This window comes from Numida meleagris, chromosome 2 (assembly GCF_002078875.1).
Source record: "Numida meleagris isolate 19003 breed g44 Domestic line chromosome 2, NumMel1.0, whole genome shotgun sequence".
NCBI classification, from domain to species: domain Eukaryota; kingdom Metazoa; phylum Chordata; class Aves; order Galliformes; family Numididae; genus Numida; species Numida meleagris.
This window is the reverse complement of record NC_034410.1, coordinates 109,139,521-109,163,923: the sequence shown is the minus strand read 5'-3', so window position 1 is coordinate 109,163,923 and position 24,403 is coordinate 109,139,521. Positions and strand designations below refer to the sequence as shown.

Below are 24,403 nucleotides of genomic sequence, written 5' to 3'. Positions count from 1 at the left end.
AAAAGCTTTCACGGCAGAAATATTTGTCTTTTTATGCTGACTTAGTACAACTTACTGTCCCACTGCTAGTTCTTTCCACAGTAATTTTACTATAGGAAAAGTACAGTCATTATTTTAGAATTCCATTTAAGAGTAGAAGAATTCCAGATATACAGAAGCATCACATTAATCATACATTAAATAGCTTTCCTCCACATTGCAGCTGAGTCCAGTGACACTGGTGTGCTTAAAAGAGCACAATAGTTTGAATCAAGAAACTGAATTCCCTGATTGGCCCTCCTTATTTCTTTCTTGCTTGTTGGTTTAGAGCAAAATACTAGATTCTTTTTGCATGAAACTAAACCGAAGGATACATTCCAGGAAAACAATTAGGATGATCTTGCCAGAAATTGGCAATAATTCCAATTGGCAATCAGAATGAGCCCAGATTTACCTCCCCGTTAAAGCACATGATGAGGACACTGGTTTCTTAGCTCACTGAGTTTTTAACATCTCCTGCTTCACTGCACGAATCCACTCCTGTTGGTCTGCCAGTGCAAACAGACTAACTGGCCAAAGAACACAAAACACAGAGAGACAGTAATCACTATACAACGTTAAAATTGTCAGACTGTTTCTATCCAGTCCTCATCTAAGAATGTTGATCCATCATACCAGGGCAGTGCAACACGGTACTGCTCCAGGCTCTTTGCTTCCCTATGATGTTCTTTCTTTAATGAAATTATCATTTTAGTTTGATTCATTAAACAGAAAGACCAAATCTCTGTCATAGGATTTTATCATTTAGTACTCACCACTTGATCTGCAGAAATAATATTTGGCATTTTGCCATGACGGAAGGGTAAAGCATGGATTGGTGCAGCATTAAGTCTAAAAGGGTACAAATTCTTAATGTCTGATAGGGCTTGAGAGGTATTAGTGAAGTGAAGCACAGATTGTTTGAGGAGTTGTAAATACAAAAACCCTATCAACTGAAGACATTTCAATTACAATTACAGAATCAGAGTTTCTAACTTCTGTTTCTATTTACTCCTAGTATTTAGAGCAATATTATAAAAAACATATGGGAAAATTTTGAGTGATTTAGTAGATGCAGTTATCCTAAGGATCTAGCACTGGAAATTCAAGCTAGATCCTTGCATGCAAATAAGTTCTTTCATGTTCAGCCTCAGTATTTAGGTATATAAGCATAAGATATGTGTAGGGAAAGGGTCTGGTGTTAAGGTTATCTGCTCATTGTAGCTGTAAGAGCCATGAGATGGCAGTGCAGGAGAAATGCAAATTGAAACTTTCTGTTTACTCATAAATTATTCTCAAGTTTTGGGGATGAGAAAATATGCCAGTGATGTTTTCCTTTTGCTGTTTTTTGAGCAGGTGGAAGAAGGGGAAAAGGTGTTTGGAGTCTCTGACCTCAGACGTTTACTCTCCCGGTCACAGTCCTTGACTTTATCACAACAGTTACAGCACATCCCTAGAGTGGGTTGACACAAGAGGGGTAATGTCTCCAGTGAGCTGTCAGCTGTAATACTGCAGTGCCACAGCCTCAAATAACAGCCACAAAAACACAGCTGTATTTCTGACATAAATTCTCAAACTACCCAAGTAGACCAACAGTCAGATCTTCCTAGTCTGTTACTTTGCTTCCACCACTGTACAAGATCAGCTGCTTCAGAGGAAAGAAGAAAAAAAGAAAAGAACAGAACTAGCAAACCTTGTGATGCATATAAAGAAACTTAACAGAAGAAAATTTCTGAACTATTGTCAGGATTTCACATCCCCAGCAATTTCATCCTGAGTAGCACAGAGAAGATAATATTCTTCAGAACATTTCAACTTTGAAAAAAGCACATTCGCAAATCGATTTTACAATAGGAAAGAGAAGCTTAGCTATTTACATAAGTAGTCAGTGCCTCCTGAGTGATTAAACATGGATACAAATTTTGTAGAGATAATGCTTGAGTCATTACTATTTGCTTCAGTCATCTTTTGCACTATTTCAGGCAGTCAGCACATCCTAACCTCTTTCTGTATTTGCGTGCATATTTCCCTAAGTGGAAAATAAGTCTAAATCTTCTGAGCTGGAATTTTTCCTGCCTCAGCCTCAAGATTTGCCTTCTGTCTCAAATCAGTACAGTATTCCTTCAGCTATGCAAACATTCTCATTTGAAGTTTATAGCCACGTAAACAGTAAGAAAATTCAGAACTTCTTGTATCATGTGTCCCCTTAGATCAAAAGTTCAGCCTTATCTGAAGACAGGTTGGGTGATAAGGGTCACCTGCACACACATAGAGGAGTGCAAGCAGTGGTGGGGGGAGCCCAAATAACACCCTGCTCTGGCTTCTCCCAGGCCTACCACAGAAGCCATCAGCCCATCTACACCAGCATGGGGACACCAGTGCAGGTGAGAACCCAAATTAAGGACTCAGACAAATTGACACCATGTCTGATCCCCTCAGCTGTCCCAGGACAGCCTCAGCCCCAGTGTTCAGGTGTGAAACCCATGACAACAAGTCAGTGCCAGAGCATCATTCAGACTGCTGGGTGTGGGGCAAAATATGGGATGCAGGGATTCCCCTAACACTTCTATGATGCCGTGATGCTATAAAGCTAAGCCAAAAGTATCCAATATAAAGCTTTCAGCTTATTTTCACAGAGTGACACTTAAGCTATTTACCTAGTTCTGGACATGATGACCACATTCCAATGCCCATAACTTGGAAAACTGTTGAACAATTTTTGCTTGATTATGCACAATACAAAACTAAATCAACAATAACAAAGAAACAATCCATTTAGTTTGGTAAACCATAAGTAATGCCTGGAACTGCTAGAAAAAGTGAGACTAGGTGGAGAAATAACCAAGAGAATTACCATAGAATCATAGAATTGCTCAGGTTGGAAAAAACCTTAAAGATCATCATGTCCTATTGCCATTATGATGGAGTAGACCTCCAGGGATCACCTAGTTCAACAACGTGCTCTGGTCACTTAAACAAAAGCTCTCAGAATCTGAAAGTAGATCAGAATTTGAAGAAAAGAAACTAGGAAAAAAAAAAAAAAGACAAGGAATAAAAAATCAGCTCCATGGTTTTGGGTCCTTGTAGGGTAGGTAGTAGAGTCTGGTTGGATTAAGTGGGGAAAAAAAAAAAGGATAAGTGAAAAATTAAACTTTCTTCTAAGGAATAAGCTGAGTAATAACATGTTAAATAACAGTAGATTTAAGAATAAAAAGAGTGCTTTCTGAGCTAAATTTATATTTACTCATAAGCACAAAATTTTCATAGTTATGTAAATGTGTTACTTCTAGAATATACTAAATTGATCTGAAAGTACAGGAGATAAATTACCAAATCATATCAGATTATCATTAAGCAATAAGTAGTACATCATTTGTTATGCTGCAGAAAATGACTTGATGTGGTTTGCCCAGTACTTGTAGGCAATTAGCTTTTAAATGGGAAATGCAGATGGATAGTATTTCATTTGCTTGTTCTTCAGAAACTAAATAGGAAATCCTTGGGAGGCCTTGCTGAGTTTACATTGATATTCAATTTAAATGTGCCTAAAATCAATAAGTAATTTGTAGAACTTACGATTTCAGGAAATTTCTAAATCCTTTCTAATATATCTTTGCATACAATCTTGAGACCTATATTTTAATGAAGTTAATGCTTTTGCTAAAACAATGAAAGATGCAGTTATTGAATGATTAGAAAGACTAAATAAATTTGCTGTTTTAAAAATATTCCTAGCTTTTGACAGCACTGACCTGATTTTTCACCTTTTCTCATGCTGAACTAACTGTTGTAACTTAAGTGACTTCTCCATTATTTTTCTGCTGGAGCTGCATACGACTTTTACAGCACTGTAAGAAACTGCATATCTTGTGGTATATGCACCATAGGGCCTTGTTCATCCTGATCACTTCCAGTTTCTGAAGTCTCTTATTAAAGTCACTAAATACTCCGTAGAATAGTTAAAAAAGAAGAAAACGAGCAGAGGGGAAAGGTGATGTGGCTTATGTGTATCTCAGTATCTTTTGGCCTCTTTAACAGAGATCAGTAGCCATCTTTGACCTTGGAACTTCTGAAAACATTCAAACATCACCAGTCTTTATGGTTTAACCAGAGAATTAAATTCTCTTAAGATTTTCCACTTGTTAGATATTTTCTTCTGAAATGATTTTATCTCACTAACTGCATGATGACCCAATTTTACATTAAGCCACTGAATCCTTGCAATAATCACTACTTAATTTTGAATACAAATTGCCTAAACGCATCTATCTCTGCAAGACTTACCACTGTTGGACAGTATTTTCTACCAGCTGCATCGTTATCATTCTGTTAATGTCAAAATCATTCTATACAAAAAAAACCATAGTGCTAAATGATTACACTAGCTCCCTATTCCTCTGTAGAAACCCTGGACTGTCTGAATAATAACTTTATATGATGGGCTATTTACTGCTTCACTTGAAGAGAGCAGAATGCAACAAAGCTGTGGATAAACTTTCAGGTTGCAGAAGTGCTACTCTGTAGCTAGCCATTTCTGTGTTAATGGCTGTGACTTGAGTTTGATTTGAAAATGTACAAATGACGATTCAGATCACTGATTTCTGGTAAAAAATATATTTTGCAACAAAAGAAAGGAAGATATCAAGCTTGCAAAAAGGAACCTGATGTTAAATGACATTACATACCTTGAAACACCTTAATTTCCTACCTTATGTTTGTAGGCTAGGTACTCTAAAGAGAAGCATTTACCAGTGATTTAGGAGCACTTTAACACACCAAGAATGTTAGAGGAGTAAGATACCCTGGCCATAGCTATTATTCTGATTGTGAGGAGGAAGGGAGTGGGGCAGGATGATCGCTCCCCACTTCTTTTGAACTAGAACACATCTTGTAATGGACGGGTTTATTTCATGGTTACGTTAACTTTTCGACAATGTTCCCTGGAAGAAATATGAAAAGCTGTCATGTACTCACAGAACGAGGCTAGTGAACACATAATCTAAAATACTGAGCACGTACATGGCAAAATTTCCTTTGTAGGGTTTCTTATTGCCACTTCTCTCCACGTATCACCTTCACCCTCATCTTCTGCAAGCCAGCCCTCTATGGGCAGACAAATCTCTTCTTGAGAAAGAGGAGACAGTCTTTCAAGTCTGACTTCCTCCAGGTACCAGCTGGGATCAGTACCAGTGTTGTCATGGCCAATGCGGATTTTATATAGCTGCCCAAGATCCCTGAGATTAATCTGTAACAAGAGAAAAAATCACAGATTTGAATTAAAAAATTAATCCTATTATCTGTTAACAGTCCTCCTTACACTGGGCATGCAAGCTAAGTGTGCAGCTAACATGTAACTAGAGTTCTGTTCTTCAGAAAATGAAGCTTTAATATACAATGAATTTGAGAGCAATCAAGCAAAAGCATATGAAGTAGTCTAAGAGTAATTTAATTGACTTGATTACTGTATTATTTAAAGTGACAAAAGGGCTCAAACAATTCAGTTCCTTTTAAGATCTCTTGACAGAATCCTTTTGGTAGTGTGGTAATGAAAACTTCTAATTCTATACAAATATTTTAACAAACAGAAGTACCTTTAGTAAATGCTGCAAGCAATGATATATTTCACAGTCCACAGAATTACTGTGAGCAGAGCTCCATTAACTATTCCTACCAGTTATCAGTCTGCTGTGGCACACTTTTCTCTTTGTCTTCTATTTTTATGTGCATTGGTGTCAGGGTTAACTGTTTCTGTAAGTGCTGACGCCAGAGCGCAGCAAATTTAAACAATAAAACATGGCTATGTCACATTGAATACTGCAGCCCTGAAATAAGAACTACTTTGTTTTGGACTGCAGAAGTTTTTTGAGCAATGCTGATGGCAGGAACCTAAGCACAAAAGCAAGGTTAACTGCTCTCGTTTCATTGATGCTCATGGAATGGGGGAAAAAAATCACAGAAGGGGAAAATTAAAAAAAAAGTTTATTTTACCCATTTGTTACTGTTTGACATTAAAAAACTGAGGAGTAGTGTGGGGAAAGGAGGGGCACAGATGGACAAGCAGATAACAAACACCAGGATTGCTCCCACTGTCAGAATCATCAAAAATGATGAACTAAGTTTTGTGTATGAAAGTCCTCTGGCTCTTTTCTTGTAGGCAATATTGATGTCTGATCCAGAATGAGAGTTTCCTCTATGATGGTTTTTCTAAAGCAACACTGTAAGTTAATGTTTTCTCTTTGGTTCATATGGTTCAGCTCTGCGGAGCTGGGGATCACCAGGACACTAGAGACATATGCCTTTCACTCTTGTTGAAAAGTGTTCCTGTGCAATGACACAGAGAGATTTCACTCTGATATTTCTTGCCCATAAGAATCATCACAAAAGAGACTCTTGTATTCTTAGTTGATCAGCATTTCCTTGTTTCCCTCAAACAAACCTGGCACAATTCAGGCTTGTAAGATAGTATCAAGACACGGGTGCTAATGGTATAAAGTCTGAACAGAGTCACGCTTACGGATAAAGTAGCAGGTCTTCCTATATTAAAACAGTATGTTAAAGAGGTGATAACTGAGTGTATGATTATAACTGTTGTAATGAAACCATGCACGTTAAAAATATGCTTCTAATACAGCAGTTACAAGAGCAGATAAAGGCTCTCTGAAGCTAATCATAAGTGTAGCCAAGATGTAGGCTAAATTGCCACAATAACCCTCTCACACAGCCACAAAGCAGAGACCTCTGTAGTGGGCAAGTGACTGCTAAGGTTGCCTTGCAACAGAATATTAAGAACTCTTCTCCTTTATTGAAAACTGAATGAAATGTAGTATTGGTAAAAACCAAAAGTGGTATTCTCCTGAGATTGAGGCATTGACTATTACTGGTGGTTTTATAGGGCAATTTAGTAAATAAAAACTGAAACTTCATGACCTCATGCTCATAATGAAATTCTGGCATAGCCCTCGTTGAAATAGGAGTGTCAGAGGCATCTTTGCATACAGTGTTCATTACGATGACTCTTAGAAACTCTCGAAGAGCCTCTTTTGTCTTCTGAAGCATCTAATCACTCATTTAGCTATGAAACAAACTGAAACATTAGTGATAAGAAAATCCTGCATATATATATTTAGTGGGTATCATGTGGGTCAGCTGAGAAGTGAAGCCATATCTTCCTTAACTATAATAATTTTATTTAAACTATTATGCTAATGAGCTTTTTTTTTTTTCTGGAGGGAAATCTAAGATGAGATGCGATTGATGTTTGACAAACCATTAATACAACAGGAGAGGAGAAGAAAGCTCACAAAAACAAGCAGATGGGTTGACTGACCAAGGGAAAAAAATAATAATTTGAAATATAAAGAGAGGGAAAAGCAAAATAACATTAATCACCATGCAAGGACTTCCTGTTACTGGATAATTAACACAGCAATCCACCAAAACTGATAGAGAGTTTACAGAAAAGTTGGTACAGAACAAAAAGCCCTGTTGACAGGTATGGTTCTCCAGAAGATGCTCCTGGTTGCAAACAGTTTGGCTGCATTCACTAACTTCCTGTTTAGCATCTCTAAACATTCATGCATTTGTGCCTTTTCAGTTGTTCCTATCCCTCTGTAGCATTCATGCTCTGAAAGAGGACATAGTGTAACAATTTTAACGAAGTTATGACCATGCACTAAGTGTGAATTTGTCCAAAACATCAAGCCAAATGTATGTTTGCTTTTGACTACAGAACGGAAGAGAATGAGGTGTCCTTTTCTCTTAATTTCTCTTAAATTATGAGATTTTTGGAATGACAAATTGAGGAGGACATAGAACCATTACAGGTAATGGCATATTTTTGTGACTGAAAGGTCTCTTAAAAATTAATGTAAACATAGAACATTGCCAAACTAAAAATATGTTTAATAGTATTTCTGTTTGTGACTGATTGTTTAAGGACATTCTTTGGCCAAAAGAAATCATGCTAATTCTTGGATGGAAATTAATGCAAGGTTGTCAATAGCAGTTTCAGCTTTTGTTGTAATTTTGAGGGTGGGAACAAATTATCTTCGTGTAAGATCAGATATCACATTGGTATCTCACTCATACTGACTTACTACCAAGTTACCTTTTATCATCTGGAACAGTGTTATAGGTAAGTCAAATTTTGTTCTTGTAGTGAACTGCAGACTAAAATACTCTTATAACATGGTAGAACTAATGTTACTCTTTTGCCAACATAAGCAATGTACCATGAGGTTGTTTCTTCATTTCCAGCATTGACTAAATCATAGAATCAAAGAATGGTTTGGGTTTGAAGGGACATTACACATCATCTAGTTTTAATGCCCTGCCATGGCCTTGAACGCCTCCAGGGATGGCATCTTTTACAGTTTACCTGTTAATTGACTGTGAAAACTCTTCCGCTGTATCAACTGATTTGTGCTAAATTTTGTGATGAGCTCTAAAGGAAATGGACAGTTTGATCTCATGAAGATCTTTACTTCCATCACTTAATATCCATAATAATATCTTTGTCAATACAATGATAGCAGTAATTCTATTCTCTTTGTAGGACTTTTCGTCACTGCGATAGCTCATAAAAATATTACCCTATCCATCAGGATCACACTTATTATTTTTTTATAGTATCAGTACCATATGATATTGAAAAAACTGCATATCATTTTTAAAAATGCCTCATTTTCAAATATAGGTAGATAAGGATAAGTCACACCCATATAATATATGTTTACATGTAGTTAGTCAAACTTAGACTGCTAATCAATACAATTGTATGCTTTGCTCATTACTGTTACTTGTTTTTTGTACAGGCTTATGACTAAACTCTTATTTCTAAAGGCAAAGAGAACTTTTTTTTTTAAACTGTGCCTTAGAAAACTTGGCCTTACTTTTTGAAATTGAGGCTGAGCAAAGCTCATATTTTGTAGTTTATCCGTAAGCACAAATGAAAATCTAGATTTATTGCAAAGTTCATTCTAAGGAGGATGCAAAGAATAGAGTTCAATTCTGTTTCTAAATAAGCTATGCAAACAGATTCTTCAGTCTCTAGAATACGTATGATATTTCAAGTGAAGTCAGTATGACCTATTTTCAAGTACTTGAGCTGTTTATCAAAGTGAAATGTGAAGTAAGAGCTTACAAGAGACTGTTCAATGGAAAGAAACTTCAATATAAAGGTGGAAAGAATGTATGTGATGACTTTATTTCTCTTTTATATAGTAGAAAAAAGTCACTGTATTCCTGTTGTACAGACTGTATTCTGCAAACTCTTTGAAATAAACTCAGGCTAGTATGAAAATGGTTTGGACAAGTAAATACTTAAGGAGCAGCAACACCAACATCCCAGTGTCTAACACAACTGCTAAAGGCTATGCTTGACAGACAGTTATTAATTTCATGAAAAGCAATCTCATTAACAGAATTTCTGAAAAGTCATGTGCAGTATCTGGATTCCAAAAATAAAGAGAAGTGATTGACTTCTTTACTGTAACTTCTACAGCATCTACATGTAATGGAGAAATCTTTGTAAGTAGAAAACACTTATACTGTGCAAGGATGCAGCTGGTAAGTGTACCCATAGTACCAACATGGGTACCAACAAGGTACCCATGGTCCACACACCATGTCTGAAATTTCTGGATGTCTGAACTCAGCCTATTCATGAATCATGGTCAATGAACTTGTCAGAATACATCATAACTGCCCAAATAGAAACATAACAGCCTAATGAAAAAAAAAAAGTGTATATTGACATCTAAGAAGTAGGATTAAATAATTACATTAAAGCTGTGGAAAAAAATCTTTTCTTGCTCAGTGTTGTTAGTTATGCCTGCTCTGTGTATTTACAATATCAAGGTGTCAGTTCTTAAAAACAAGTACAAAATTCCTACATTAGGAGAATGTAGCTACTTACATATCTGAGGTTTCTCTGAGAGGCTGTCACTTTTCCAAGTTAGCCCAGGAGTGCTTGACTGGATGTGAAGCTTTCCAAAATGGTGGGGAATCAAAACACTGCCTATCAGAGGGTGTGAGCTGAAATACAGCCTACCACTGTCTGTAAAAAAGCTCAAGCAAGGTCTGGCCATGTAAGTAAACTTAAGCTTTACTTAGCCTTCACTATGAAGGTTCATGCTAAAAGAATGATGCTGTGTTTAGACAAGAGCACCTTATGCATGAAGAGCTGATGCATCAGAAGAAAGAATACAGTGGTGGACAAATAACAGTGCTTCAAACAGTCTGAAGATACATTGGGATTCATTTAATAAAAGCTACATACAGAGTAGTAGCCTCAATCTAAAACCTCAGACTAGGACTAGATCTCTGATTTACCCCCCTTCTGACTGTTGATTCTATAACAACCTGGTAGACCATGGACTGACTTCAGCAATATATGCCTGTCATTTCCTGGTGGATTTACAGCAACGTCTATCACTCGGATCTGAAAAAAAATATTACTTCCAGCAAATGGATAGAATAACTACTCTCAACATCATAGGTTACTGTGAGCAAGCCAGACTTTAACTTTCTGCATTCCATTCCTAGGGAGTAAAGGATGTTTTTATCCTGTTGCAAAGAAAGCCAACAGCCTCCTGTGCTGCAGAAGGAAGACTGAAGCTAGCAGAACAAGGGAGGTCCTTCCCATCTACTTATCCCTGATGACACAAATCTGGAGTGCAGCATGCAATTTCTGGGCCTCACAGTACAACTGGGAAGAGTCCAGTGAAAGCACATGAAGAAGACTCGACTGGAGCACCTCTCCTATGAGGAAAGGCTGGGGATGTTCAGCCTGGAGAAGAGAAGGCTCGGGGGATCTCATCAACGTCTTTAAATCATAGGATCAAATCCTTAAAGCTGGAAGGGACCTTTAGAGGTCACCTGGTTCAACTCCCCTGCAAAGAACAGGGACACCTACAGCTACATCAGGTTGCTCAGAACCCCATCCGGCCTGGCCTTGAGTGTCTCCAGGGACAGGGCTTCTACCACATCTCTGAGCAACTTGTTCCAGTGTCTCACCACCCTCACTGTCAAAGACTTTTTCCTTATATCCAACCTAAATCTTTTAGTTTGAAACCATTCCCCCTTGTCGTATCATCAAAGATTCTACTAAAGAGTCTGCCCCCTTCTTTCTCATAGCTCCCTTTTAGATACTTTAAATATCTGAAAGGAGGCTGCAAAGAGGACAGTGCCAGGATCTTCTCAGTCATAACCAGGACAAGAGGCAATGGGCACAAATTGAAATTACAATTTAAGTGTTGAAATACAGTAAAATTCCACTTAAACATATGGTGAAAAAAAATGGATGAGAGTGGTCAAATATTGGAACAGAGAGTTCTCTGTCTGAAGAGGTTGTAGAGACATCTCCATCTTGGGAAATATTAAAAATGGGAATAAAAACCTACTCCAGCTAACCCTCCTTTGAGCAGGAGTGTTGGACTTCATAAGCTCTACTGTGCAATTCAGCAATATTCAGTAGAATGGGCATCACCTGATTGACATCGTTATCTCCAAGGTTAGAACCAGATGTGACTTCCCTGGTACTGAAAAATACCTATAATGAAAAGCGTTATTCATTTTCACGAGACAAAATAATGAAAAGGCTGTCAAAGAGCTAGTCATATCATGAATAGGCCATCACAAACTTTATCATCTTTTGTTTTAATGCAAGATGCATTGATCTCACTTTGTCTAGCATAAGCACTGCACTTTTAAAAGTGTATACTCTCCTTATAAAGTCACACCAAGTCCAAACAAAAAAATATTTGTAAGAGTATGCATGAATATTAGTCATATATTCACATCTGAAAAGTGCTCAGATATTGTGATAATAGGGGGCATAAGAATATGGATAGACTAGAAAATGGCTTAGGGGAAGGCAAGGCAGAAGTATGGATGAGTAAAAGTAGAACTGACTTGGGAAAATGGGGGGAGATCATAACAGGGAGACCCTTAGGAAAGGACACCAAAGGCACAAAATCTCGGATACTACTGTCTAAAGCTGACAAGAGGAGCTAAATAGGCAGCATAAACTGAGAGAGGGGAGACATTCAAGACACAGGGTTTTTTAATATGTTTTCATCTTCTGTTGTCTAGAGGTAGAAAAAGAAAATTGGCTGAAAAAGAAAAAAGATATATGGCTGAAAGATTTAACCTGAAATTGACTAAAAGGACATAAAGTTCTCTCAAGAAACCACTTCAAAAGTGGACAATATATACTCCTGTATACACCATACTGTAGTACCCCTTACTGCAGAATTACTGAAGAAGAAGCATCATGTTAACTCACCCTCATTTCCTGAAGATGAGTTGAATTGTGTTTTTCTCCCATGTTGTTTGTCAGCTCTTTAAAATCCTTCTTTGTTGTTTTCTTGGAACCAGATAAATTTTGCTTTGTACACAGCATGTAGCTGATAGAGATACTTCTCCCTTTTATCTCAGTAAGGAACGAGTTTCGTGTTGTTATCATATAGATTTAGTAGAGAGATGAATAGTTTCAAGTGGAGTTAAAGCCAGCAATATGTCTGTTTTATGCGCCCTAAGTATATCTTACTGAAGCCTGGGCTGCTCTGTTTTATTCAGCTGTTTTGGGACCAAAACAGCCATGATGGCAAACAGGGACAGCTGGAAAATAGCAGGACATAAGCTATGCCTGGGTTCTAGGCATCGGCAGTCCCATGGTTAAGAGAGTGAATGGCCACATTAGTGCTTGTGGTCGCTTTTACTATCTTTTCATTTGGGAACAATTCTCACTGAGCTCTTTACAGTCTCTTTTATTTTAACAATGGGAAAAAAAGCATGAAAATGGATTTGTTTCAACCTATTTTATAATATTTGGTTTTCTCTGCACTGCTTCTCATTTTACTCTAGACATCTCCGTTTTGATTGATGAAACAATGAATATGGATCTAGGGTACAGGAATGAATGAAAGACATGCACTGAAACGTAAGATCCTTGCACTTTGTAAGGCTGAATCTTAAGGAAGGAATGTCAGTTATTACTGTACAAGCTACTTTAAAAAGGTAATAATTTTTTCAAAACTGGAGGAATCCAAAATGAAAAACATAAACTTCTAAGCATAAAATCATCATGTGATGCTATATAACATAAGGTACACTTGAAAAGCAAAAATATTTATGAATTAGGCACATGTAACTGGTTTTAACACTTGTAGCAACCTCAACACAGGAATGCTGTATTTCCTAAATTTAGTGAGTGAAGTGTCACTACAAGTATTAGTAAGAGTCCTGCTTTTCATCCACCTATACTATTCTCTGGCATTTTTCTCTAACAGACTAAATAAACTATTCCAATGCTTATAGAGTAGTTCATAAAAATGAAGAAACTTTAACTAGTTTAACTGGCAGTGAGGCAGCATCATAGTCTACAGAAACGTACTCATGCAGTGCAATTCACTCCTTTGATGAATTCCAATGTCCAATCCTCCTGAAATATCATGCATGTCACACACTTACAAACACGGGACAACCATTCTCCTTATAAGATGGCCACTGACTATAAATTATAACACAGTGAAGATTTTTAAGATTTCTTAGGAAAAATCCAGCTCTCTCAATAGCTTATTATAGTGTTAGTAACAATAGGACCACCATTGTCCCAAAGAGATAGCAAAGGTGTTAGCAAAGTAAATGTCTCAAGGCAAAGCATGGGAGGATCTTTGTTAAGGAAGAGCTAAGTCCTGCCACTCTCGACAAGGCTAGCATACAACAGTTTGAAAGCAGAACTACAGAACCAGCCATGTTTTTACTGACTTCATTATTACTAGAAGAGCAGAAATTGTACTCAAAGGAAGGGAATTCTTCTGTATGGAAGTAATAAAAATTGAGACACTGTGGCTGGATTTTAGGGAAGATAATAGGCTAACAAGCTTCTGCTTAGTCCTCTTTGGGACAAAGAAGGGAATACGTGGCAAAACCACACATTAAACTTAAAACATGGGAAAAGCATTTCTTTATCAAACAGTGAGTACAGTCATAAAAGATAATTCACCATGCTTCAAAGAATGATGACACAGAACGCACAGCTCTGGAGAATGTAATTTCCAATATAATTAAAGCTTCAGTGTCCAGAGCAACTCAACACGCTGCCAAAATCAGTATTTTTGAAATACTGAGAAATGCACTGGAAACAGATCACAGTTCTGATGGATGCTGCAACCTATGGTAGATTGATGTCCCTCTGTTGGAGGAGGAATGACTCTCAACAGAAAAATTATTCCCTAAAAATTATGCCTCAAAAGTAACAGAAGCAGAAAACCTTAGCTTAGAAGTAGATTCTTTGAACATGCAGTAACAGTTATTGAGCAGAAGGGAAAATCCATCAAATTTAAATTCCTTTTCTTTCCCCTCTCCCTATTGTTCATCTGTGACTTTCCCATCTGTTCGGAAAATCCCTAAGCCTCGAGAACAAATATAGGGGAGTTTACACAGAACTATCTCAAGAGAACCTAGAACCTAGGGCTCCAATTGGAAACAAGAACTCTTCCCATTCCGCAACATTAAATTACCTCCATCGAATGTCGTATGCTACAGTCGTACAGAAATCTTTAAGGGCAGTAGCAGTGTTACATTCTACCCGTGTAATACTGGAGGTGAAGCAGTTTTTAAGCTAACTTACAGAAACAGCAATCACAGGTAAACAAGCCTAATCAAGTTATACTTTATTTATATAGTAATGCAAGCAACATGAAAATCAGGTTCTAGATGAGTAACACAATCTCAGGAGTGTACAGAGGAGTACACTTCGATTTACTTAACTTTTAACAATTCTTTTCTCATTATTTTTTAGATTACTGAATATTCATGATTTATTTTTAGGAAACCCAACTGCTATGCATTAACTGTACTTTCTATGCAACTGCTGTTATTGATTTTTTGTTTAGATTATTCCAGTACAGTTCGTCTACTTTCTAGAGCTGTATTTGGAAGAGCAAATCATCGGTGAAAAAGGAGGAGGGATGGAGCATCAAGCAGAAATATTTTTTGACTATCCTCTCTGCTCAGCCTTTCTGCAGAAGAAGAGGGGGGTTATGATGGTAGAAACAGAAATGGTAGAGACATCAGCTCCACAAATACTGCGACAGTATCTTATGTATGATGCTCATTTCTGTTGTGAAGCTGAGGCTGAAATGGATAGGATTTTCTCCTCACCAGGGCTAGAAAAGATATCTGCTCCAGTGGGTACTATGAAGATAATGGCAGAAAGGCAGGCCACTTGCTTCACAGTAAGCAGTGGTTTTCCTTCTCTCAGCCAGAAATTCCTATACTGAGAAATAACTGCTGTAGAAACTGGATCCAGCAGAAGGAGAGTTCAAGTAGCTGCTGTGCCTCTTCTTGGCATTAGATCTTGTGTGTTTGGTTTCCCACTACCAACTCCTAACTGCCTCTCTTATCTTCTGCAGAATGATAATGAAAGATGGATAGTTTCACAAATGCATTAGTCATGTGCTTCATGATACCAAATACTTCCTAGAAGTCATAAATGAGAAGATAGATTTCATAAGAAAAGCCTCTGACCACAGAAAGTGTCATTGATGCCAAATGGATATCCACAGAAATATCTCTCTGAAGGGCAGATGTACACTTTTGATATCAAATGTTCTTAACCCATAATTACCTGGAAACTTTAGCCAAGTCATTAGCAACTTAAACAAATGCAAGGGAAAGTCCACCATTAGCTTCCCCCTGCAAGAGCTTACATACTTACACTTCAAACTGACAAACAAAAATAAAAAAGATCTGAAAAAATTCCTGTCATATCTGTCACTGATTCTCCATCTGTTTATTATGCGTAAATTATTGCAACCTAAATAACATATTACAGATTGAACAATTACAGAAGGTAAGGTTCGAAGGAAATATAGGAACTGGAGGAACTTATAGGAAATTAGAGAATCTCTATAAAATTTCATGTTCCTGAAGCATCTCTCAGAGTTGCAACCCTTTAGTTTTTCTTTGAGAAGTAGGTCATCTGTAGTCTAAACCTCTTGAGTTAACCAATCAAGTATGACTTGACTCTAATCTCTATCCAATCTCTCCTTCCTTCTTATCTGATCCAACAAAAGGTTCTCATGACAGTGTGCCAGTAGAAACCTAAAGAAGCCCATGGAGGAATTTACAACAGTGGATGCTTTCAAGAGTGGATACGCGATACAAGCGACAGCCAGGACTATCGTACTATTTCAATACAAAGAACAAGCAAATAAACTTCTTTCTGTCTCTGCAAATGAACAGTGTTTCGTTAAAAGTAGCACATCAAGCAGATGCAAGTATTAAACATTCTAAGGGAGGCAGTCTGCTTGAAGCAGTTTTGAATACATTTGCTGATTCAAATCTTACTATCATAAAAGTCTACCACTCTCTTAGAAATGCTAAATGATCCTTTTATATACATATTGCTTTTGAGTCCCTTCGGTTATCGTCATTATCCAGTTTTGAGGAGAGCTGTTTTGCATGTTTTGAATTCTCCAGTGTCTGTCTAAAAACCATACTGTACCTTAAATATATCTTCACTGTTGGGATTAAACAGCTGGTGTTTCCCAGATCCCAAAACAATAGGGCCAGAAGCTTTGTTTTCTCCATAAGCATAAAGGGAGACTGTTGCTGTTGTGCCAGCTGCTTCAAAATCCCCAGTGACTACAGTAATCTTCCAGTCTCCTTCTGCAAAGTGAAAAATAAAATCAAAATGCATCTAATAACTGTTACTGATACGTAGCAAGTAACTCAGTTGACATAAATAAAGTAACATTTTAGCCCAGGAACTTTCACTAATGTACATCTAAAAAGTAACGATAATGAGACAGGCAATAGAAGGCTGGATAAATTCTGCATCATTCAAACTCAGATAAGGTGTGCAACTTTAGTATGTTGCCAATCTCCTCAGTCTTAAAAGCTGGAAATATGAACACAGTGGCTGGCAAGATCTCTAGAAAAAAAGAAAAATAGAAAAGCTCATCCTCCAGAATTTAGTTTATTACAAAAAATATAAACAAGAAATGAAAAAAAAACAAACACTTATCAAAGTAACCTACTGCATGAAATTCCTTTTCATTTTATATACATGAGTCACATCAAGAGCTCTGTTTTCTTGGACTGAGGCAAAACATTGAGATTGGCATGAAATAAGTGATTTTGGAGAAAATTCTGAAGCTAGAAGAGGACTCTTTAAGAAATAATTTTATATAAAGCTTCCCTGATAGTGCAATTGCTTCTCTGCTCCCAGAACATGCACACAAGTTATGTAAATATCTGAAAGGAGCTTAATATCAATCTACTTTTAAAAAGAATCATGCATAATTGGAAAATACATCTCTGCATCTGAAAATCTGGGACTGGATGATCTCCATACCTCTTTCACTTTCAGCTGTTGCCTGTGTGAAACAAGTTCCACTTAGCAACTTAAATTAATTCTGTGCAAGGCAAACAACAAATGAAATAGGAACCCACAGTCATCTTATAAAGAAATGCCACAGTGTACACTGCAGTTTTATTAATAAACAGCTGGCTGGTAAAACCTGCATGAATTAAATTTGCTGTCTGACAGACATAGCTATCTTGGGCCAGCCCCATTATCTGTTAGCAATTTGCCTCATGAAGACTGAGCTAAAGCAACAAACTTTTCATCTGTTTTCCAGATTTTTGAGGTTTGGCTGAACCCTAATCCTGAAAAGTGACGGAAAATTATTAGAAATTCATAAAGGAATTGAACCATCCAATTTCCACTGAATGTAGTCAGTCTCCACCATGTAAGAAACTCTATTCCTTCTGTGCCTATAGACAATTTGCATCCTCATGACTTTCTCTACAGGTCTACTGTCTTAATTAAAGAACCAGGATACAAAGAGATCAACATCAAACGGAAGGGTGGACAGCCTCTATGCACTGAAGGTAGAAACAGAGTGCATAAAGTAGGAGGCTCCTTGCCCCTTCAGAGAGCTCACTTACCAGAAAAATCAGTCTCTACTGTTTTCTGACAGTACAATATACATTTCTTAAAAATAAAGTCATTTTGGCCCATGTGGCTGGAAAATAAAGACAACTCAATATACTTATGTTTATGAAGAACATGTATGAAATACAAACAGAGGGTAAAATATGATCCTCTACTCCTCCAGTACAATGAAAAATTCAAAATTCATTCAGAAACAAATACTAATTTTAAAGGAGGCAAAATGCATTTTGTTCTTGACGTCTTCACTCTTTAATTTGTTGTGCCTCCAGTGTTTTTAACGGCCTTCTCTATTCTGATAGCCTCTCCAAGTTTCTCTCTTGTTTCAAAAACAAACCAGCCTTAAAAAAAAACACCGTTCATATACTTGAGATTATATATTCTGCCAACTCCACCATTACTTCCAAAGTATTAGTATAGCATCAGTAGAACAGTTTACCTGCAAACACAATTCTCCAGGTAAAAGAAGGAATGAAACTTACTCTACTCTCGCCCCAACCTCCCACTCTCCCCCCTCCCCCCCCCCCCCCAAAAAATATATATAAAAAAAGAAGTTTAGTTTGTGGTCCTCCATACTGACTTTGAGAATTTTTTTTTCTGGATACAGGGCTTTGTGTTTGAAGGAAAATGGAAGTATAGGAGAAGTATCCTAAAATTTCTTTTCTCCTTGATACCAGAGATTCCCATGATATTCCTGCATGTTACCAAATAAAAACTGTAAACAGTATTAAAAAAAATAATAATTCTCATTCAGTTTGTCATAAAAAGCTTATTTTTTACAGGGCAGTTTTTGCCTGTTACAGGTTTTAACATACATCCATAGAAACAAAACTTAAATGACACAAATTAGAGACCTGTAAATTCAGGAAGCACTAAGTAGACTCATTTAACTATGTACAGGCAGATCTGTAGGTGCAGGCCTCGCCAAAGTGAGGCAAACAAAACAGGTAAGACACAAAGACTGATGAACAGTTAAATGAATGCCTTCTGAAAGAAGCATGGAAAGAAGCAAGGGCAAAGATACTTTTCATTCAACAAAAAGGCTTTTAAGAAGAGAACAGAATTTGAATACAATTTGTAAAGTGATTGGTTATAGATTTTATAGTTAAATGACTTTCCATGAGGATGCTATTTAAAACCAATTATTTGGTCTCTACAAATATCTTGATTGATATGATAAATTACGAATAAATATTTTCAAACTTTCTTCTGACAGCTTCTAAATTGTTGTTCAACGTACAGCATTTCTCACAGGTGAGAAAATGTTATGTGTTATTAAGATTTGTAATTTAATCTGCACTGGTTGCAAGGACAGAAAAGTCAAACTGAACAAATATGAAATCCCAGGAAAAATCAGAAAATGTAAAGCCAACAGTGAATACAAACCTTTGTATAGCCTGGGAGAAAAAATCATCGTTTAAAATGTTAAGTAAAAGAGCTGAAATTAAGATAGATAAAAAATAAGCACTAGAAAAAAAATATCAATTTTCAAGTAAATAGAGACAAGATCAACACTACTGGAATGAAAAATGACAAGAAAAACATAAATAAAGTGATTTATTGTTTAAAATAAAATTGTGAAGTTCAGAGTTTACTAAAATATTCAAATTGTGTGCTGTAATTAATGTTTTAAAATAAATAAAAATGGCAAGAAACATGTTAAGCAGTTAGTTCTGAAACAGAAATGGTCTACATTAAAGCCAAAGGATTAGAGCATTTACCATTTGCTTCTTCTTGCCTTTTCAGCTCTTGAGTTATTTGAAATTCTGCCAAAAAAAACAACAAAAATGCAATTAATAAAGGGTCTATCCTTCTCCATTAAATAAAAGGTTTGAAAGAAGAGATGAAAAAGACCTTTTGTGATTCTAACCTTCATGCCAATATGAGAGAATTTTCCACCTCAATCATTCCCTCATTACACCCTCAAGTAATACTTATACCCATCATGCAATGCAAATACAAACTGTATTCTTTTAGAAATGCCAAAGAGGAAGCAGCAAAATGGCTAACCTTGATATTTGATGTATAAACTCAGCCTAAGTTTCTTCAGAGGAAAAACAATACAACTTACTTATTGATCAGACTTCCATAGAGTAATGTTAAAATTTACCTTGAGGGTACAGCTCAATTTCTGAATGAATTACACCTTGGGATATAAATGGAAGCCACCTGAAAACAAGAGGAAGAAAAGAAAAAAAGAGTAGGTAGGAAGGTTTTTCTCCTCCTCAAGACAATATAATTGAATGATCGGCATCCTATTTTCATAACAAATACATATGACAGCAAATGCAAAAAGTTAGTGTTTTATTTGATAGACATTAAAGTGGAAATTAAGAGTTTGACACAACAATTGAAATTATACTTGTGGAAATGTAAGAGCTGTGTAAGAATAAAATATACCCACCTCCTGATTAAGAGATTCATATGGCACAACCATATTTGTATGTACAGCTAAAATGTGGCAGAAAAATATTTCAGTTCTCCAGACTGAGTGCTATTTATAATTTGTGTGTATCTATTGCACTATTTCTTAAGTTCAAAGCCTGGTCTTAAAAACAGAGATGGAATCAAATTCTGCCCTTCCTCGTTCTCCCTACTAGTTGAGAACAGATAGATGAGTCTGAAGTACAGACAAAGGCAAATGCTACCTAGGCTTCTTAGCTGTATTACACTAGGCTATGATTATTTTGAAACCTTTCTATTCAGAACACGTTACTAACTCTTGTAGTTTTCTCCTCCTTCCTCCTTCATAAACAAAGAAACAAACCAATTAAAAAAACTTCCTTTTCTACAGAACAAAAATATATTCATTAAGCTTCTAGGCTGTTGGGCTTTATTTACTGGGTCCACTCCCACAGACTCTCCTGGAATGACCTAAATTATCGAGTCTCCTATGAAGCCTGTCTGCGGTCCAGCATAAGCTGAAGAGAATGAGTGCAGAGAGGCCAAGAGGAAAAGGAGCTGCCCCCAGCATGAGAAAGAGCAGCATAATTCACTCCACAGTTGTAGCCTTGGGGCCACAAGAGCCTCAGTAGGCAATAAAGAAGATACAAAGCTGTGTATGTATTGTTCATCGTTTCCCTAAACAATGACAAAATGCCATTCAGCATGTGCTCGTCCATCCCTTCTGCAGAAGCTCCCCTTACCTTGCTCTCTGTACCCAGCCCTCAGGCTCTGTGCAATTCTGTTGCTTATCAGGTGGTCTTCATGCATCAAAGGTGTAAACCAAAATTTGTCTTTTCAACAGCTGCTGAGAAGTGGCTCAGTCACAAGTGTGAAGTTTCTGAAGCCTTGTCTGTCCCCAGACAGTGTCAGACTTCTGTCCCTGGATGCTCCCTCCTGCCCTTTCCCACTGCCCCTACCTCAGAAGTTTACACCAACAAACAGCATGGAACTGACAAAGGAACAAAGAGATTTCTGCCACTGCAGGAACAGACTCAAAAATATAACCAAAGGTGTTTGTGACACCCTCAGGAAAGGGATCAGCGCAATGCTTGGTCAATATTCCAGCAATTTTATTTCCAAGAAAGAAAAAAAAACTAGAATCTATAGCACAAAGTGGAATTATCACTATTTTCTAAAGGCTTCTTTTGCTGACAAGTAAAATGCAAAAGAAAATTCATGACATTCGTATTAAATTTATTGTTTTTCAGTTGCTTTCTCTACATGTTTATTAATTCCCTCCTTTCTAGCTTCCCCAAAAGAAACTTCTCAGATTAAGATTACTGTAAAAGCTACAAACATATCTCTTTGTATTATTACATCACAACTAATCCTTTAGGTGCTAAGAAATCCTGGATGAAAGACATAGGCACATGTAGCTTCAATCACTTAACTATTTGATAGAATTCTGTAAATCTTTCAGGTTCCTTATTTTTGACTTCAAAACAGGCCAATTTGTGTAAGAAGTAGACCCTAAGAAATAATTTTTGTCTTACTAGACAACAACTTATCTATACCATTTCTGCTAAGACCTGATCACAGATATGATGCATTAGAGAGATTTCTGAAGCACAAAGCCGTTCCTCTCCTTGAACAGAGCACAGTGCTTAGTTTTACACTTGGGCCCAACACTCTATTTTACTCCCTTTTCAGTGACAGAGTTTCCTTGTAGGAAAGCTGTGAATGAAAAATTTTCTCTCTGCCACTGAATAATTTTTACTGCTCAACATCTAGCATGGTAATTATTGCAGAATTAGTATAGCAAAGTGCCTTGGCATGTATTGTTCCTAGGCCATGCTACCCACGTGAGGACAGATGTTATACTGAGTTGAGAATGAATGCTACTTCTGGATCTCAATTCTGTTTTCTTTCCTTTTTAGAAATACATTTTAGAGTATGTTCTGAATATGTAAATCACATTTATAGCACTGATTCTTCTATGATGAGGTACACAATATAATCTAGTAATCATGTCACACTGTAATAATTTAATCTTACTAACTCAAGCAGTTTATTCTGGAGCAAAACATTCTGTGGATGTTATAAAACTGCAAATTAGTCCAAGTCTGTCTTTTCCTGGAAAAAAATCATATTTAGTGTCTCTTATTGGCAAAATATTGTTATTGAAATGATAGACACTCTCAGGAATCTATCCTATACTTTAGATAATTCTTGTAAAAACTACCTTTCACAATTGAAAACATATTCTGAGTTGTTCTCATCTTCTCTGACAATGACTTTATCACAGTACCAATACTGAGACTTCGAATTAGCCTTGCAGCGCAACAGCACCTTCTGCAGTTTTCCAAGAGATACGGCTTTCACTTCAAAAGCATTGACCTAGGGGACAGAGGAGTAGAAGAGATCACTCTATAATATGCCAACCTTAAACCAATCTGGAAATATCAGCATTTAAAAGCCTGATCTGACTCTTGCGCTGGCCTAATGGTTTTACTGGCAGCTGGAGTGTATCAAAGGGGTTGTACTGAAAAGGTAAGCGTCTTTTGGTTATGTATCAGACCAAGTGAGAAAATACAAGTGAAAATCAGAATGCAACACTAATCGCAAATAAACTGTGGGGGATTTTTCATCCATCATCCAGAATGCTGCCCACATCTCTGCACTATTTTCTCAGTACCTCACAGTTTACAATAATTCTTCCTGAGGTAATAACCTGTTCAGGCAATTATTTTCTTTGTTAATGCTTATTTAAAATACAGACATTCTCATCCTTTGCTCTTTTTGCTCTCACCTTCTCTATTTACCTTCTATTTTGCTCAAAGAAACTGAAATCTGACATACCACTTTGCCCTTGTTTATCTCTTAGACTTGTCCTTACAGTTGACAAAGGTTTTTATAATGAGAGCATGAAGCTGATCAGGTGAAAGGTTCCGGGTGTTAATTTTTGTCAGAATAAGAAGCATATCGCTTTGTCTCTCAAAATGCAACTGTCCAAACCACACTTCTCAGTAAAAGGAAAACGAAGGAAAGAAATACATTGGAAAATTCATATCTGCAGTTCTCAGTCCTTAGCAGATGGCAGAATTAAGACTGACTGTGCAGCTTCACTTCTCCCTTGTGTATCTGTAATATATGATCACAAGCCATGCTTTCTGAAGGATCCCTGCCTCAAATTGTACAAAGGCAGAGCTGCAGCTTTTCAATACTTCTTTTTATCTTCATTATCTTTACAGCTCTATGCATTATTTACAGCAACCACCAACGAGTCCATTGAAGCAGAACTGATTTCCCTAGTGACTTACTTATAGTACCTAGGTGTTTTCTGCAAACACTGGCATCTATTTATTCACAAAACACATCCGTGTAATATTTTGTTTTACCTACAGAGTTAAAACATAGACATTATTGCCAAAAGCTGTCAAAGATGCAAATGAGTTTGGGTGCTCAACTGAGAAACAGAGGGGTTAATTTCTCAGCGTATTTGGCATTTCAAAGAGCCTGCTGTGTGCAGAGCAGAATGCACTTTAACCTCTGTTACAGTTGTGGCTGCTCTGAAAATTTTAACTGGTTGCACAGCAAAGCAGATGCATACAGGAAGTGGGCTTTTAGGGAAGGTTTATTTTATTTGCCCAATATCATGGAGAATATCTGTGGTAGGATTAAAACACATTGTTTGAGTCAGCATTCAACTACCTTTGACACAAAATGATATATCCCAAGCCCTGCTCTATCTCCCAGCCTCCAATCAACTCCCTTGCCCACGCATTTCTCTAATATACTGCACTTTGAACAGCCCCCTCTGCCCCATGTATAAAAAATTACATTGAATTTACCATCAGATCAGCTAGAATAATCCCCAGACAACTCCACTTAAATTCTGAACTTCAATGTGGATAGAACTTTGTATCTAATACATTAGTAATGGTATAAAATACATATTCTAAAATAGTATAGATACCTCTGAAGTTTCCCAATGAGTTATTGCTGTGCTTAGCATTTTATGTACTGCTTTGTTCT

The 24,403-nt window shown here is 36.9% G+C and overlaps 1 protein-coding gene across 8 annotated transcripts in view; it reads right to left on the bottom strand.

Moving 5' to 3' along the window:
• LOC110394957 (lipoxygenase homology domain-containing protein 1) overlaps positions 1 to 24,403 on the bottom strand; it is a 207,494-nt gene that overhangs the window by 101,935 nt on the left and 81,156 nt on the right. For all 8 annotated transcript variants that reach the window (XM_021389041.1, XM_021389040.1, XM_021389039.1 and 5 more), the window contains 5 exons: positions 22,611 to 22,765; positions 20,094 to 20,152; positions 19,705 to 19,749; positions 16,532 to 16,695; positions 5,038 to 5,263 (listed from right to left, as the gene is read on the bottom strand). In XM_021389041.1, the coding sequence (XP_021244716.1) occupies positions 5,038 to 5,263; positions 16,532 to 16,695; positions 19,705 to 19,749; positions 20,094 to 20,152; positions 22,611 to 22,765 (649 nt within the window). The remainder of the gene's footprint in view (positions 1 to 5,037; positions 5,264 to 16,531; positions 16,696 to 19,704; positions 19,750 to 20,093; positions 20,153 to 22,610; positions 22,766 to 24,403) is intronic.